This window comes from Rhipicephalus sanguineus, chromosome 10, assembly GCF_013339695.2.
Source record: "Rhipicephalus sanguineus isolate Rsan-2018 chromosome 10, BIME_Rsan_1.4, whole genome shotgun sequence".
Taxonomy (NCBI): Eukaryota; Metazoa; Arthropoda; class Arachnida; order Ixodida; family Ixodidae; genus Rhipicephalus; species Rhipicephalus sanguineus.
In genome coordinates, this window is record NC_051185.1 from 34,143,407 (window position 1) to 34,158,081 (window position 14,675).

Sequence of the window (14,675 nt, forward strand, 5' to 3'; positions counted from 1 at the left end):
CCGGGAAAAATGCTGCGACGCATAAGGAAAAGGAAGCCAGTACCAAAGAAATTCGAGTGGCCTACATTTTTTAGAAGCGGAGGTATACATCTAATTGTGTTTAATTGTTAATTTAGTAGTTTAACTGTGCGGTTGTTTAGTTTGTTAGCAGTGGCAGAAAGGAACACGCAGCAAGTACAAAAACAGTTGTCGTGTCATTCCTATATATGTGTGCTTATCTCGTATTTATGATGTTTATTGCTGTGGATCATATGAACAAGCCCAGCAAACCACACCTCTGGAAAACGGACATTTTTTCTAAAAAAGAAAGAAAAGAAAGCTGAGGTGCTATTCAAAAACAATATCGCCCACGCAGATCTACTCAGTTCCCTCGCATCGCACGCGCACTGCCCGTTTTTCTGCTTTCTTTTGTCTGTCGTTGCACACCCCTCGGTTTAGTGGTCGCCGAGTGGGGCCACAAACAACGCACGCACACGAGGGGGACGTTCCGAGAGTACGGCTTTTTTTTTTCACTTGACGACGCTCACCCCATACTCTCTGTGCAAAATCGGCATTTGCCCCCCTCCAGCCACACCGGCACTTGCCCCCACCCAAGCTATGCCAGCTCTCTCTCCCCCCCTCCCCAGCCGCGATGCAAGACGGGTTTGCACCCCCCAAGGCGCCCATGCTTCACACTTGCTTTCACGCTCTCCCGCGCAGCGCCGTCTGAAAGGCAGACAAAAAGAGAAGACTTGCAGATGCTGGGGCATGGTTGAAGTGACATTCTCCCCTGAAGTAAAATGTTTTCGAACGCCACAGTCGGGGAGACGGGAGCTTTCCAATGCAGCGCTTTCGTGTTGTCCGTCTAGGTGGCGCTAGAGGAAGATTTTCGTTGTAGTGATAGGAATAATGCAGATTTCTCAGTGTTCCTGCAGATTGTGTGTGATTAGTGTGTATAATTATAAAGGAGACCGTAACTATATATTTTAAGCTATGCATGCGGAGATTTCAGCGCAGTTTGAAGATTACTCCACTTTTGTTGACGTTTTCAGATGAAAATTAAGACAGTTTACGAGCTTCGTATCGCATTTCTGCTTGCTTTATTGAAAAAACGCTAGGTCCAGGAAATAGATCGGGGACTATAGTTTCTCTACGTGCAAATTCGGCCATGGAACTTCAGTAGCTTTCCACGAAAATGGGTCACGGTAGGTCCCTATATGAGAATATCGCCCACTTTAGATGAATATAATTTTAAAAAGTAGCACGTGCACATCGATGAAATTGGGTATTCAGACGGAAATCTTATCCTCTACATACGCCCGAAAATGAACTTTCTCTAGCGAAATATGTTACTGGACAATCTGCTGCGGAAAGTTACTAAAATTTGGCTGTTTTCAAAAGCTCAGCAACAAAAAAGTAGAAGTCCAACATCAATTTGCTACGTTGAGGAAATAGGTAAATATGTCTTGAATGTGCTGCGCAAAGAACAGTGCTGTAACTGTAGCAGATTTAAAAAAAAAATGGTCACTGCTGAGGCACAGTCAGCCAAAACCGTGTAACTTGCGCTTATTCTTGGCTATCCATCCCCAAATACTAATGGTTGACTTGTTTTTAATAAATATATTTGAAAAGTACAAAGATCAAGCTTTTCAATGATATATAAGTCAACTATACAAAACACGGAGAACAGCCGCCGCGTCGGTTGGAAAAGTGACAAAAACGACGTGTTCGTGCCGCCGGAGTGAGACCGCCGCCTTAAGCATTCCTTGAAAAATTTGTAATTTCTGTGAAATTTTCTTTTGTACTATACTTGTTTGCTGTACTTAACTCAGACACTTCTGTTCGATCTTATTACAATGTGTATAATAACTGCTGCTATCGATGTTTTTTACTAGAGCTAACTTCGGTAGGGACCCTTTAACAAATTTTTTGGGTCCCAAAAGTTTGTTTTTTGTAACCAATATATGTGTTATGTTAAATAAACTTTCAACTTTCAAACTTTCAACTTTCAAAGGAAGCTTGTCCTCCCCCATCGCGTTTGCACCGAACAGCACTGTAACGCGTTCTTTGCTTTGTTTGCATCCTGATGAGGTTCCGCCCGGTGTAGGGTACGTGCGGTTCGGCAATATTTTGGAAAAAAATGCCGCCTCGTCCAAGTTATAAATGTCTCTCTCTATCTTCATACTGCTGAAGTAGGGCGCTCAGCCGATGCTTGCACCATCCGTCCACGATGTCGCGGTCCACGGCTGCACTCTCACCAACGATCGATTTTGAAGACACGCCGTGCCGTCTCTCGAAACGTTCAAGCCAACCTCTGCTGCACTTAAAATCTTGCTTGCCCATTTGGGCGGCTAGGGCTTCAGCGTTTGCGGTCAATGCAGGCCCATTTACAGGAAGGTTTGCACTTCTAGCGTTTTTCAGCCACTCGAGAAGCGCTCTTTCCACTTCAGGATACATAGAATCACGGTTGCGCTTTCGTTTGGCTGAGAAACTCTTCTCGAAGCCGTCCAGTACGGCATTCTTATTCTTCAGAACAGTTGATAATGTTGACGGCGGTATTCCGAATTGTCTTGCGATTTCAGACTTCTGCCGGCCTTCTTTTTCCACCTCACGTATCAGCTGAACTTTCTGCTCCAATGTCAGACACTTCCGTGCGGGCACCGGCGGTGTCATTTTCACTTGACGGTCACTAAAAGCACACACGATGCATACACACAACGCCACGGGTTCACACAGACCTCGCACAACACACGTGCACGTGTGTCTTCCAAACACGGATGAAAAAAACCCAGGGAGCATGCCAAGGCATTGGCTCCGTACTGGTCACGTGAAACCACCGGCGTAGCAGGGAGCAGCCGGCATGTTTACAAGGATGATGAAGTGGTTCGTAAGAAAGGCACCTCCGTACCGGAGTAGGGCGTGGAGGAGGAGGGTAAAATATACGCCGCGGAAACTGTCACGCGGCGGAGAATCGGCGCCGCGGTGACTCTTACGCCGTCTGCACTGTCACGCTTTAGCCTGGCGACGCTAGCGCGAACATCGCTCGCTCAGCGCAGAAAAGGCCGCTCAGTGCGGGACGTGGATGAAAAAAGCGTGCAGGCACCTCGGCGGCGTGAGCGGTCGCTCAGCCGCTCTTAGCGCCGCTGTGAATACGCATCCGCAATTTGTTACTTCGCTCTAAGCGGAGCAAGCTATCGACATGCTTCGAGTAATACGGTCTAAAATACACGCATTTGGGTCGGTAATACGTGACACTTCGATAAAAGCGATAATTCGAATAAAGCGACTTTGCTGTAACGAGGGTTTACTGTAAATGCCTGAAGAAGTTAGCTTTACCTCATGTAAGGGGTCTTTCCTACATGGACTTAGAGCAAGCGCTGTGATTAGGAGGGCTCTGCGCAAAGTGAGTAGAAACTACTGCTTCCCATCATGCACTTTCTGCTACGATTCCTTGTCGTTGCGCTTGTTGGCCAGTCATGCACAGTCACCGCGGTCGCTGTTTGCTTCTCTGCCCCCTTTGTTTACGAGATGGCTACCATGATAATAAGAAATTGCTGCAGTTTTGACCCACTGTTTTTCAGTGTGCACACAAATCCAACCGCTTGAGAGTCTTTCATTTCTCTCCCATAGCTAATGATTTTCCAAGCTTCACTTCTTTCCAGAGGGCCTGCCACAGTGGTAGTGCATGTCCATACACACTTCCAAGACTGGCAACAAGCCATTCATGTTATAAGCTAGCAAAACAGCATACTGAACCTGAAAATTATCCAATGATAACAGGTACGATAAGGAAATCCTGCTACTTGTCACAGTTACTGCTGACTGACTCTGCCCTTTGTTTGCACAGAGTACAGCACCACATCTTCTCACTGCTGCAGACTTTATGGATTGGGCTGTTTTCTTAAATGAACTGAGCAAAAAACAAACATATCCCAGCTAACCTTGCACTCCTGTTTGTTGTTTAGACATTTCCAGCCATGTGTCAGTTTGTGAGAAAACGCGAATACCTAACCTTTCTAATATAAACAACACTAAGTGCACTAGAAAGTGCACAAGTGAGCACCTCACTTATTGTTGTCTGTGCAGTTTCAATAATTGTTTTTGAACAAATAGCATGCATCTATTGCATTCAATGACAACTTCAATGATGTCGTTTTAACATAAAATTAATCCAAAAGAGAGCAGCAGGAGAAGAAAAAGCTCGAAATGACCCCACAGTGATGGAAAGCAGTGTCCCTTCACCTGTGGTATCAAGTAGGGCAGCACAACTCTGCTCTTGATGGCCATCACTTGCCGCAGGCCGTCCAACGTGTTCTCGGCCAGTTCGGAGTCACCGTGGCCCTGGAATGCATTGTTGTTGCATTAACATAAGTGCAAGTGCCTGCAAGAAAACATCTGGAAGATTGAAACAATGTTAAAGCTGAGGATGCTGGCGCCAGGCACATTTTTCAGCTCTTTTACACACTCCGAATGTGATGGACAAAAAGACGCGAGTTAACAAGCGTTGCAAATGCAGGCTTGTCAGTACGTAATCCTGGAAAACCTGCACTGTGCAAAGAGCATAAAGACACAGAAGAATGGTGCCACGTCTGACTGCTTGTGCTCCCTTATTTTATGTCCTCAATTTGTTCTCGCTACCCTGGCACTGAAATACACTCATACCTTAATGAACGAAAGAAGGTGACTTTTAAGGGGAGATGCTACTCGAAAAAGGTTTTTTTTATTTCTTGACCTAGATCTTTGAAATTTTAGATATCAGTAGAGCTTGCATTGCTGATTTCAAAACTGTAATTATTTTTCTGATAGCTATAGTAGTTCCAGAGTTACTACAACTTTGATAAGAAAATATAGGGTTTTTTGTGCACACTTTTAAGGTTATTAAAAATTTTCGCACAGAATCCCAATATGGCTCATTTTGCTGCAAATGAGCAGTACAATACTGAAAAGTACCTCAAATGAGAGATTTACTTGCTACCTTTTTTAAAAAAAATCAAGAGTGCCAAACGTATACTTTACAGCTCCCCTATCAGCATATCAAGTAATGAAACAAAAAATCTGTTACATATATTGCAACTTTATATAGATATCTGTATTCTAGAGTGGCTGATAAAGCTCTGTGCAAAATTTCATTAAGATAGGACTATTTTAAGTGCATGAAAGTTTGTGCACAACATGCGAAAATTGCCTCAAAATGGAAATTGAGAAAAACGCATTTGAAAGTTATAAATACATGTATTCTTCAATGTACAGTGCGAAAACTTGCATGAAACTTTTTGAGAGCATAGAACAATTCACCCTTTAAACAGCCAGAGCACTTAAAAACGTCCAGCTCCATATGTTCTTCCTTCTCGCCGCTTGAGAATGTCCGATGCCTATCGCACGCGCGGCCACCACTACTTTCACATTCACGGCGAAGCTGTCACGCGAGCTGCCGCTTCGATAGCTCCGGTCTTCACTGGCACCGATGGGATGTCCTTCTGGCACAACACGCCGTGAACTATGCGCGGCGGAAAGCACTGACGCTGGGCATTCACTGTTATCGCAGTACAGCTCGAGAAACGCAGAGAGGCCCTTGCGTTTGCTTGCGGCGTCGCGGACTACGAGTCCAGTAGTGCGGCACGTTGGACAAACGGCACCGCTTACCATCGCTGTCAGAGCACCGATGTCGCAGATTACACCGCTCACAGACCCACCACCACTCATCGTCCTCTCATTTTCGAACTGTCCTATCTTTCTTTCGGATGCGCTGACGAACTTGATTGCGGCGTCGATCTCGTCGAAGTTCCCGCAAGCCCCCGTATCCACGCTGTCTTGATTAGGCCTAGCGGCCGGTGACTCGCATTCTTCTACGGTTGCTTTGCGCTTCGGCCTACGACGACGTCCTCGGTACTGGTTCTTGCTTCCGAATTTCCGAGCTCGAAAGTCGCGTTTCTTCGAGTGATCCATTGCGGACTACGAAAAACACACAAACGCACGGCAAGCGCTGATCGTCACAAGCGCGCCGCCAGCGGGGCCGATCAGATGTAGCCACTGGCGGCCTCGGTAGTACAGTGTACTAGAAGGGGGCAGTGGAACTAACGGAGCGGCCGCCCGCATCTCGGGTGATGCTCCGGCGGGCGACCGTAGCGGGCGCGCTGTAGTCACTTGTACTGAGCTGTGGAGAGTGTCTGCATTTGGCGCGCGCTCGTCGCAGCCTACGAACGCGTGTAATTGCGCGTTTTGAGCGCGTTTAATGCATTACCTGAGGCTTCAATCGGTGTCTCAACGCCTGCTACGCGCCATGGTGCATGATGATATGCACGCAGGCCAAAATTGCGCCCAGATATTCCCTGTTCTTGGAGCCTGCCGATCCCCAAAGAAGGTGACAATCGGATTTTGCGCACATGCACTAGCTGCTCACTGATTGCTGTGCGGTTTGCAAGCAGCACTTCGAGCCGCGATACACTATAAGTGACTACGAACACTGACTACGAAGAAATAACGAACCATCGACGAAAGCCTACAATTCTTCTGCCGGCAGTCTCTACGATATATCCAGAGCATTGAGTCTCTGTATGAGCTTCAATGCGCTCGACTGTTTCATGAGTAACCTGAGTACAAATGACTCTATCGCAACATTTATATTAGTGACGGCTGAGTTCTGCCAGTTTTGCGCTTTTTATTTAATTCTGGCAGGCTATCTGTTTCAACAGCGTACTTCCGCGGTTACGATGCATCGGTTTATGCGACCTCTGAGGGCTTAAAATACCAATAAGGCGAGCCAGGAAGCCGAGCCGACGGCGCGTGTTCACCTCCGAGGCACAAACTCATGCATCAGGGCTTATCTCAAGCATATTAAATGCACAGATGTAATGTAACCCGTCGGTTATTCTGCCCTAAATTCATTACAGCCAGTTCGCATTTTCAATGGACAGCTTATATTGCCTTTTCCTGATCTTCTATTGAGTGCCATTAAAAAAAACTTCTTTTTGACAACGTTTTGTATTGTTATTGATTGCTTTATCTGCAAAGTGTCAAAATTGAAGCCAGGCCAGGGGCGGTGGTGCTCTATGCTTTGCGAGATTATGTTTATATATATATATATATATATATATATATATATATATATATATATATATATATATATATATATATATAATATATATATTTACACGCACATATACGGACAGTAAAGTATCCCCTCCCCACCCGGCGCCTAGCAATTAATAACAATATCCTGCAACGCACCGGAGGACGACTGTTGTTTGTACCGTACCGGGGTCGAGTTAACTTTGCGTTCCAATACTTTTGAGCCCTCGTAATGTCGACGTCACATTTACAGCACATTTGTAAGATACGCACCGTACACGCAGCTTCGCCAACGCGCGGTAAATGTTCGGTGTGCTTTCGGCACATATCAGCACACAGCTTTCTGAGCACAGTTTAAATTCCATTAGAACAGCTCAGTTACTCTGAATAAACTAGACGCCGAATCAATACCAGAAGAAAGCATTAAGACAGAAGAAATCAGAATAAGACACGCCCTTTTTGTTTCCTCTGTCTCTTTCTTCTGGCGGTCGTTCGGCGTCTAGTTAATTGAGAGTAATTGTTCTAAATATCCCAGTAATGAGTTCGGCTCAATTACACTGAGATCGTGAATATTCATGGTCGGTGTCAGCCTGGTTTTATTTTTATATTTGTGTACTTTTCAGCAGTGACTTCGGCTACAAGAACTGATTTGCAGTATCACTCAAAGGCATATATGAAGCAAGCATCCATTAAAAGCTTTGAAGTTTCGTCCATAAAGGCGTACGACGACAATTCCTACGCTTAATAATGATAGACACGCAACGAAAGCCACATCAGTGCCGATTAGCCGGGTGCCGCTGACCGCGTCCAGCAGTTCTAGCGGCACGTTCTAGCGCGCGGCGCCGCGCGCCTCAGTACCGAGCGACTGCAGCGCCGCCGCTACGGTCGACGCGGAAGGCATCAGGCGGCGAGGCGCGTTCACGCCACTCGACAGTTCTAGTACACTCTATCGGTAGCGTACCACGTGACCACGGAGCGGCTGCAACTTGGCTGAAAACCGACTTCGAAACCGCTGTTTTTTTATTTTCCTGCCAAAATACGAAACTAGGGGACGCTTGTACACTAGGAGAAGGCTTGATCTACGTCACCGAACAAACCGCAATGGCGGCCGACGTCGAGTTCCCGAGAGGCGGGTTTTCAAAAATAGCCGTTGTATGCGCGAGTTTGTGATTTAGAGAGCTGCCTTGGTTGAAGCAGATCGATTTTTCACCGATTTCTCGTTCGAATTTAGCCTTGATATTTGGGGAAATGAGAGTTGAATGACCAAAATAATTTTAGAAGGAATATCTCAAAGTGAAAATTTCCGAAAAAATCGCTATTTTTCGACCCGCATCTCCCCTTAAGGGCTCGTTTTTCTTTGTTTGACACAACATTAATGAGAACTAACAGAGAATAATGCAAGGAAAGCATAGGGGATACAATTTGTAATAACTGGGATAATTGTAATAATTGGGACTCATACCTTAATGTTATGAACATGAATATAACCAGTTATCGCTTATAACAAAATAAATGAAGAATAGTCCTTGTCATATGCACAGTCGCCGACCGATAATTCGGACATGCTCGGTAATTCGGACAGTCGCGCGGCATCGCCGATGATCCCATAGAAGTAATATGTAAAGACGACCGATATTTCGGACAGCCGCGAGATCTACGTTCAATAATCCGGACCCTGTCCGAGACTGTCGCGCACGCCGAATCGCCAGCCATTATCTCCTCCGGCGCCCGTACCATACAAAGTATGGCCTCAGAGATCAAAACGAAAGCTAATTGGAGATCTATGAGGCTCTATTTCGATCGCTACTTTATGCCTCAGATTTGGGATTGGAAATGCTGATCTTGGAGGCACTGGTCAACTGTGGGAAATCGTATCGACATCGCGAACATCCTACATTCCGGTTCCTGTATCCCCGCGCTGCGCTGCTATCGCCGCCATTTTGTCGAATGCGTCTGCGGTAAAGCGTTCTGCGCGCGCGTTCATTTTTATCTTGAAACTTGCTTTATTTTACGCTCTGCTGTCTCAAAAGATCTGAGTTAAATGGTGCCCTCACTGCCAGCGCCGAAGGCCGCGCCGACGACAACGAAAGGCGGCAGTGCAGAGACATTCAACTGCCGATTTTTTGGACGCCCGATTTTCCGGACATGCTCGAAAATTCGGACGCTTTCGCGGCACCGTCGCCAGCCTTATAGACGTCAGTGGTCAAGAACGTCAGAAATTTCGGACGCTAAAACTCTTCGGAGTCCGATTTTTCGGACTTTCTGCCCAAATTGCAGGTTCGAAAGGCAATAACTGAAGCCCGCATCTCTGCCGCGTCTATCATCTCGTAGGTTCGAACCAGCGCTTTCGCGAGTCGGCCTGTTTGCGACAGTAGCAGAGTCCGAAAGTCAGCTTTGTCGCGATGCCGAAGTGTTATGGGGGTGAAGCGGACCGGAAATTCAAAGGGGCCGCTATCACGGCGCCGTGCGGCGATGTCTTTACGGATAAGCAGTGGAAATGCATGGAGGTGTGATGGCGGCAGGTGGCAAACGCGCCAGTATGGCTCAATCGCTGACGAGCCTTACCATAAGCATCTTCAGTCAACTGCTCGATAGCGCATGTGGCCTGGGGCAGTTGCATGCGTAGTGCACGCATTTAATAGGCGAGAACCCAAACGCGCCGCGCCGCCATTCATGCTGCCTCTTTGTGGGACCGCTAAGTGCGCCGCGCAGACGCGTTGCCTTCACGAACGAAACCAGCTCGTCATCGTACAGCGATCACATCACACTGGCGGAGATACAGGCGGACTTGGTTGCACGTAAGCGGAAGTGCGGGCAGCAACGCATTGACAACTTTTTTCGGCCACCGGGACCTTGAAGTGTCAATAAAAGTATTTTTTTTCTGGCGCATTCGTTTTTTCGGACATTCGATAATTCGGACTTATTTACGTTCCCCGTGGAGTCCGAATTATCGATCGTCGACTGTACCCGTACAGTGTTATGAATATGCTTTTATAACGAATTTTCGGATACAGCAAAGTTATTTTCGTGTGAGACGTGACTACGTTATGGTGAGGTTTGAGTGTATATGTAATGACACCTGGTTATGTATGCCAAAGAAAAGGCAAGAACAAATACAGTCATAAGTCCCAGTTGAAGACGGCCATCCTGGTTATCGACCGTGCCACTGTCACTGGAAAGCTGCAGTATTGGGTTTCTAACAAAAATTATGTACAGCAGAACCTAGACAACTGGAACTTGGTCATTTCTAAATCCCACTTAATTTGAAGAATTTCTGCGGTCTCATATTTTCTAATGCAAATCTGACTGAGTAATTAGAAGTGGTGGCTTAACCAGCTCAGTTAATTTGATGATTTTGGTTTCTATGTACTCGGAATGTTAGCAAGTTTTCGCCACAGCATTGCACCACCTGTGTGTTACACAGAAGCCCAACAGGGTGGAAAAACTTACCGCTGACACGTATAGGACTCCCAAGCGTGCAAATGATTGGTGTTTATAACAGAATGCTGGGCTTCCTGAATGTAAATAGTGTGCTGTACTAGGTAACTGCATACTTTCATATTATATCTACTAATGAGCTGGAAAGAAATTGAACATATTTTTACACCAATTCTGTTTTATAAGCGCACACTCAAGGACTTAAATTGCTTGAAAAATATGCACGAACACAAATGGTGCTTATTCAATTTGGAGATTCAATTGAAAGGACAGTAGTCCATTTGCCGTTAGAAATTTTTGGACCACTCGCCACCCCTAGTAATTTGAGCAATAAAAGTCTGCCGTTTGAAATTTTTGGACCACTGGCCACCCCTAGTAATTTGAGTAATAAAAGTCTAAGCTACGAATCACTGGTTGAGAAGGGGGTAACCAGGGATCATCTCACCAGCTGCATAAGCAATGGGGACAGAATGTCATCCAGAGCCCTGGAGCCGACAGTCGAGTGCAGGTTGTCAAAGGTCTTCGCTGCGGCTACGCGCACCTCCTTCAGGGGATCACACAAGGCTCTCCTGCAAGTACGCAATGAAGAAGTGCAATTATCTCATGTCAACGTTCCACGAAATTGTAGTGTTGCATAAGGAGATTACACCCAGGATCGGTTCGACAAGTTTCAAAAGCTGGGAACAGTTGCTTTTAGGTAACAACTGGACAGAGATGCTGTCAGAATTCTGCGTGCTTGTTGGATAAACCTCGTCTGCATGCAACTCTGTTATAACAAGGTTGATTTGTGAGGTGAAAACAGCTCTATTATATTCAACACTTGCTATAGGCATATATCTGGTGCGTGCTGATATTGACCAGAAACATTCTACAATTACAGTAAAATCTCAATGTAACGAAATTCTTAATATTACAAGGTATGTATTTTTCTTTTTATAACATTACGTCCATGGAACATCACGTACAGTCAAACCGCGTTATTTGAAACTTGCATAATTCAAACCGGTACATTGGTCAAAGCAAAGTGATATAGGGAAACAAAACGTGACATAGGCACTTGAATGAGGAAAAACTCCCTTCAATTCAAACCTGAAACACACCCCACAGTTAATTCAAACAAGACCGCTTGTCCGCACAGAATACTCTTTGTACAATCCACAAGTCAAACGGCAAAATTCAATGCGTCACTAGCCGCCGCAACTTCGCAAACCCGCAACCATGTGCTCGTTCCGCATACACAGGAAGACAATATGTCTGAAGCAGCTGGCGAAGCTCATGCGACCATGCTTCATGTGCCGCTATGTGACGTCTCCCGTGCTTGCAGCACTGTTCCTTCTGCCATGGGTGCGAATACGGCCCCTCTCCTAAACATGGTCACTGCTGCACGCATTGGCAGATATTGTCACGCGATTGTGACTGTGAAGAAGTCTATAATCTGATCGCCGGCGGAACACATCATCTTTTATACATGAGTGAATGAATATTCCAGCATTACAGCTGATGTTCGCGTTAGCTCCAGAATAATCTCAACCATTCGCTTCGTGCGTGCAATCCACCGAGAAAATTTCCCAAACATTGCAACGCAGCCTGCGATGAGCGGTTATAACAATTCTTTTTGTGGGTGAAGCCCGATCACATAAAAATAAAGAAATAAGCGCAGGTGGTAATATCGTTGACGGAAAAACCACAGAGGTAAGAGTGGCGTCATCCACAGCACCGTAATCTTCATATGCGACTCCACTACAGTCAACTGCCGATTTTTCGGACTTCCTGGAACCGCGAATCGTCCGAAAAATCGGGCAGTCCGAAAAATCGAATTCATGCTTTTTTATTTAGCTGAAGCGGTCAAATCGCCCCAGCCACGTCCAAAATGGCTTTAATGCCTCCCAGTACAATTATCAGGCATTTTGGTGCGCGCCCAGGCTCTCGCAAATACATTCGGTACCTGCCGCGAACCCGCACGTACATGCCAACCGCCACTTTTCAACTCGTGATGACCGCCGCTGATAACAGCAAAGCGCGGAATAGATTACGGCTATCTCGCATGAAGCGTTTGTAAACGATGACGCGGAACACAGACTGTGGCGGAAGAGCGGACGACTGGACCGGCTTTCCCCGATGCGTGTGCGCATGTAAACATGCGCACACACATGGCCGAACCGCCGCCGATACGCAGCATTCTTCTAGCAGCGATCAGCTTGACAGGGCAGCATTCGCTGCCCTGTCAAGCTGATCGTTTCTAGTTGTGTGCAGCACATCGCCAACTAAGCTGACGCCGTCACTTTACTGTTGCTGTATCGTACGCACGCATTTATCATGAAAGGGTTCGTGATGCGCACTTAGTTCCTGATTGCACACGGGCGCGGCAATGGCGAGCTGGTTTCGTCCGCGAAGGCAACGCGTCTACGCGGCGCACTTAGCGGTCTCGCAGAAAGAGGCAGGAAGAATGGCGGCGCGGCGCATTTGGGTTCTCGCCTATTAAATGCGTGCAGTACGCATGCAGCTGCGCTAGGCCACGTGCACTACCGAACTGTAGATGCTTATCGTAAGGGTTATCAGCGATTAAGCCGTGCTGGCGCGTTTGCCAGCTGCTGCCATCACGCCTCCGTGCATTACCGCTGCTTATTCGTAACATCGCCGCACGGCGCCGCGATAGCGGCCCCTTTGAATTTCTGGTCTACTTCACCCCATAACGCGTCGGCATTGCGGCGAAGCTGACTTTCGGACTCTGCTACTGTCTCAAACAGATCGACTCGCGAAAGCGCCGGTTCCAACCTACGAGATGATAGACGGGGCAGAGGTGGGGGCTTCAAATAATGCCTTTCGGACCTGCAATTTGGGCAGAAAGTCCGTAAAATCGGACGCGCAATAGCTTCAGCATCCGAAATTTTGGACGTTCTAATACATTGAAGTCTATGGGGCTGTTGACGGTGCCGCGAGAGCGTCCGAATTTTCGAGCATGTCCGAAAAATCGGCAGTTGACTGTATTTCGTTCGTAGCATGGTTGAGACAATAGGGTGGCGCAAGAGAGTGAGTGCAGTCACATGGTTTTATTTCACATTTTGAGAGCTTTCTTTAACCGGCAGAAAAAATCACCACGTAGTATGTAGTACATTGCCACAAAAAATTGGATTGGTTGTTTTGGAATGCCCTCTACAATGTAATGAACCGCACTTGGCCCTAAAGTTGTACACCGTATTTAGTCGCATAAAGATCGCACTTTTTTTCTCGAAATACTGACCGAGATTTGGGGGTGCGATTATTACATGGGGTAAAAATTTTGTGAGAAAAATCAAGCGCTAGGTTGGGATTCTTACGATGGTTACACTATGCATAATCAAACAATCGGGCTAAATAAGGACCACCTTTACAGGAAAGGCTTATGTTCACTTTGCTTTGCATGAATTGCTTCAAGGACAGCATGGCGCACATGAGGGCGACCGCGAAAACCGCTAAAAAAGGGGGGGGGGGTGATAAACTGCCCTTTTCGTCATCTTCATGCCTTTTACCTGCATCATATAAAGAGATTTCAGCTGAAGCCGCAATATGTCTGAAAAGGTAATTTAATCTGCATGGAAAATTTGAAGGGAGCTCATAATTATGCAAAAATAAAAAAGCAGTTCACTGTGTCATGTCTTTACAACACTGAAGTGCTGCATGCATACTCAATAATCTTTAACGGCAGGTGTGCGACTTGTATACTTCATTCACGCCAACCCAGTGCCATGTAAGCTGCTACGGTGCTTCATTGTGCAGTGGCTGTTTTGCAAAACGATGAACATGTGGCATCTTAACGGCGATAACTGCCATTGCCGCGACGGTAAGTTTGGCAAGTTCGGGGTGCGATCATTACACAGGTAGAAAACAAAAATTTTGGGGACCGAATTCAGGGGTGCAATCATAACACGAGTAAACTCGGGGTAATTGATAGTTCACTGACCACTTAAGCTCAATATAAAAAAAATACACTAATAAGTATCAGGTAACGGCAGGCCTATGTCGTTGGTTTCATTTATTTGTAGTTAACCACATTTTTTAAATCCTTGGTTTTCGTTACGTGAAACACCCTGTATACTTTATTTAATGTAGTTTTATGATAAATTAGACAGGGTTGAGACGGCTGAAATTGATTTGGGAGCAGTTTTGGGAGCAGCAAAATTTCAATTTAGGAGCAGAGAACCTTGTTTGGG

At 46.2% G+C, this 14,675-nt stretch overlaps 1 protein-coding gene across 1 annotated transcript in view; it reads right to left on the reverse strand.

Moving 5' to 3' along the window:
- LOC119406319 (uncharacterized) overlaps positions 1 to 14,675 on the reverse strand; it is an 89,998-nt gene that overhangs the window by 1,616 nt on the left and 73,707 nt on the right. The window contains exons 18-19 of the mRNA XM_049420044.1: positions 10,931 to 11,054; positions 4,196 to 4,320 (exon numbers count right to left, since the gene is read on the reverse strand). Of these exons, the coding sequence (XP_049276001.1) occupies positions 4,196 to 4,320; positions 10,931 to 11,054 (249 nt within the window). The remainder of the gene's footprint in view (positions 1 to 4,195; positions 4,321 to 10,930; positions 11,055 to 14,675) is intronic.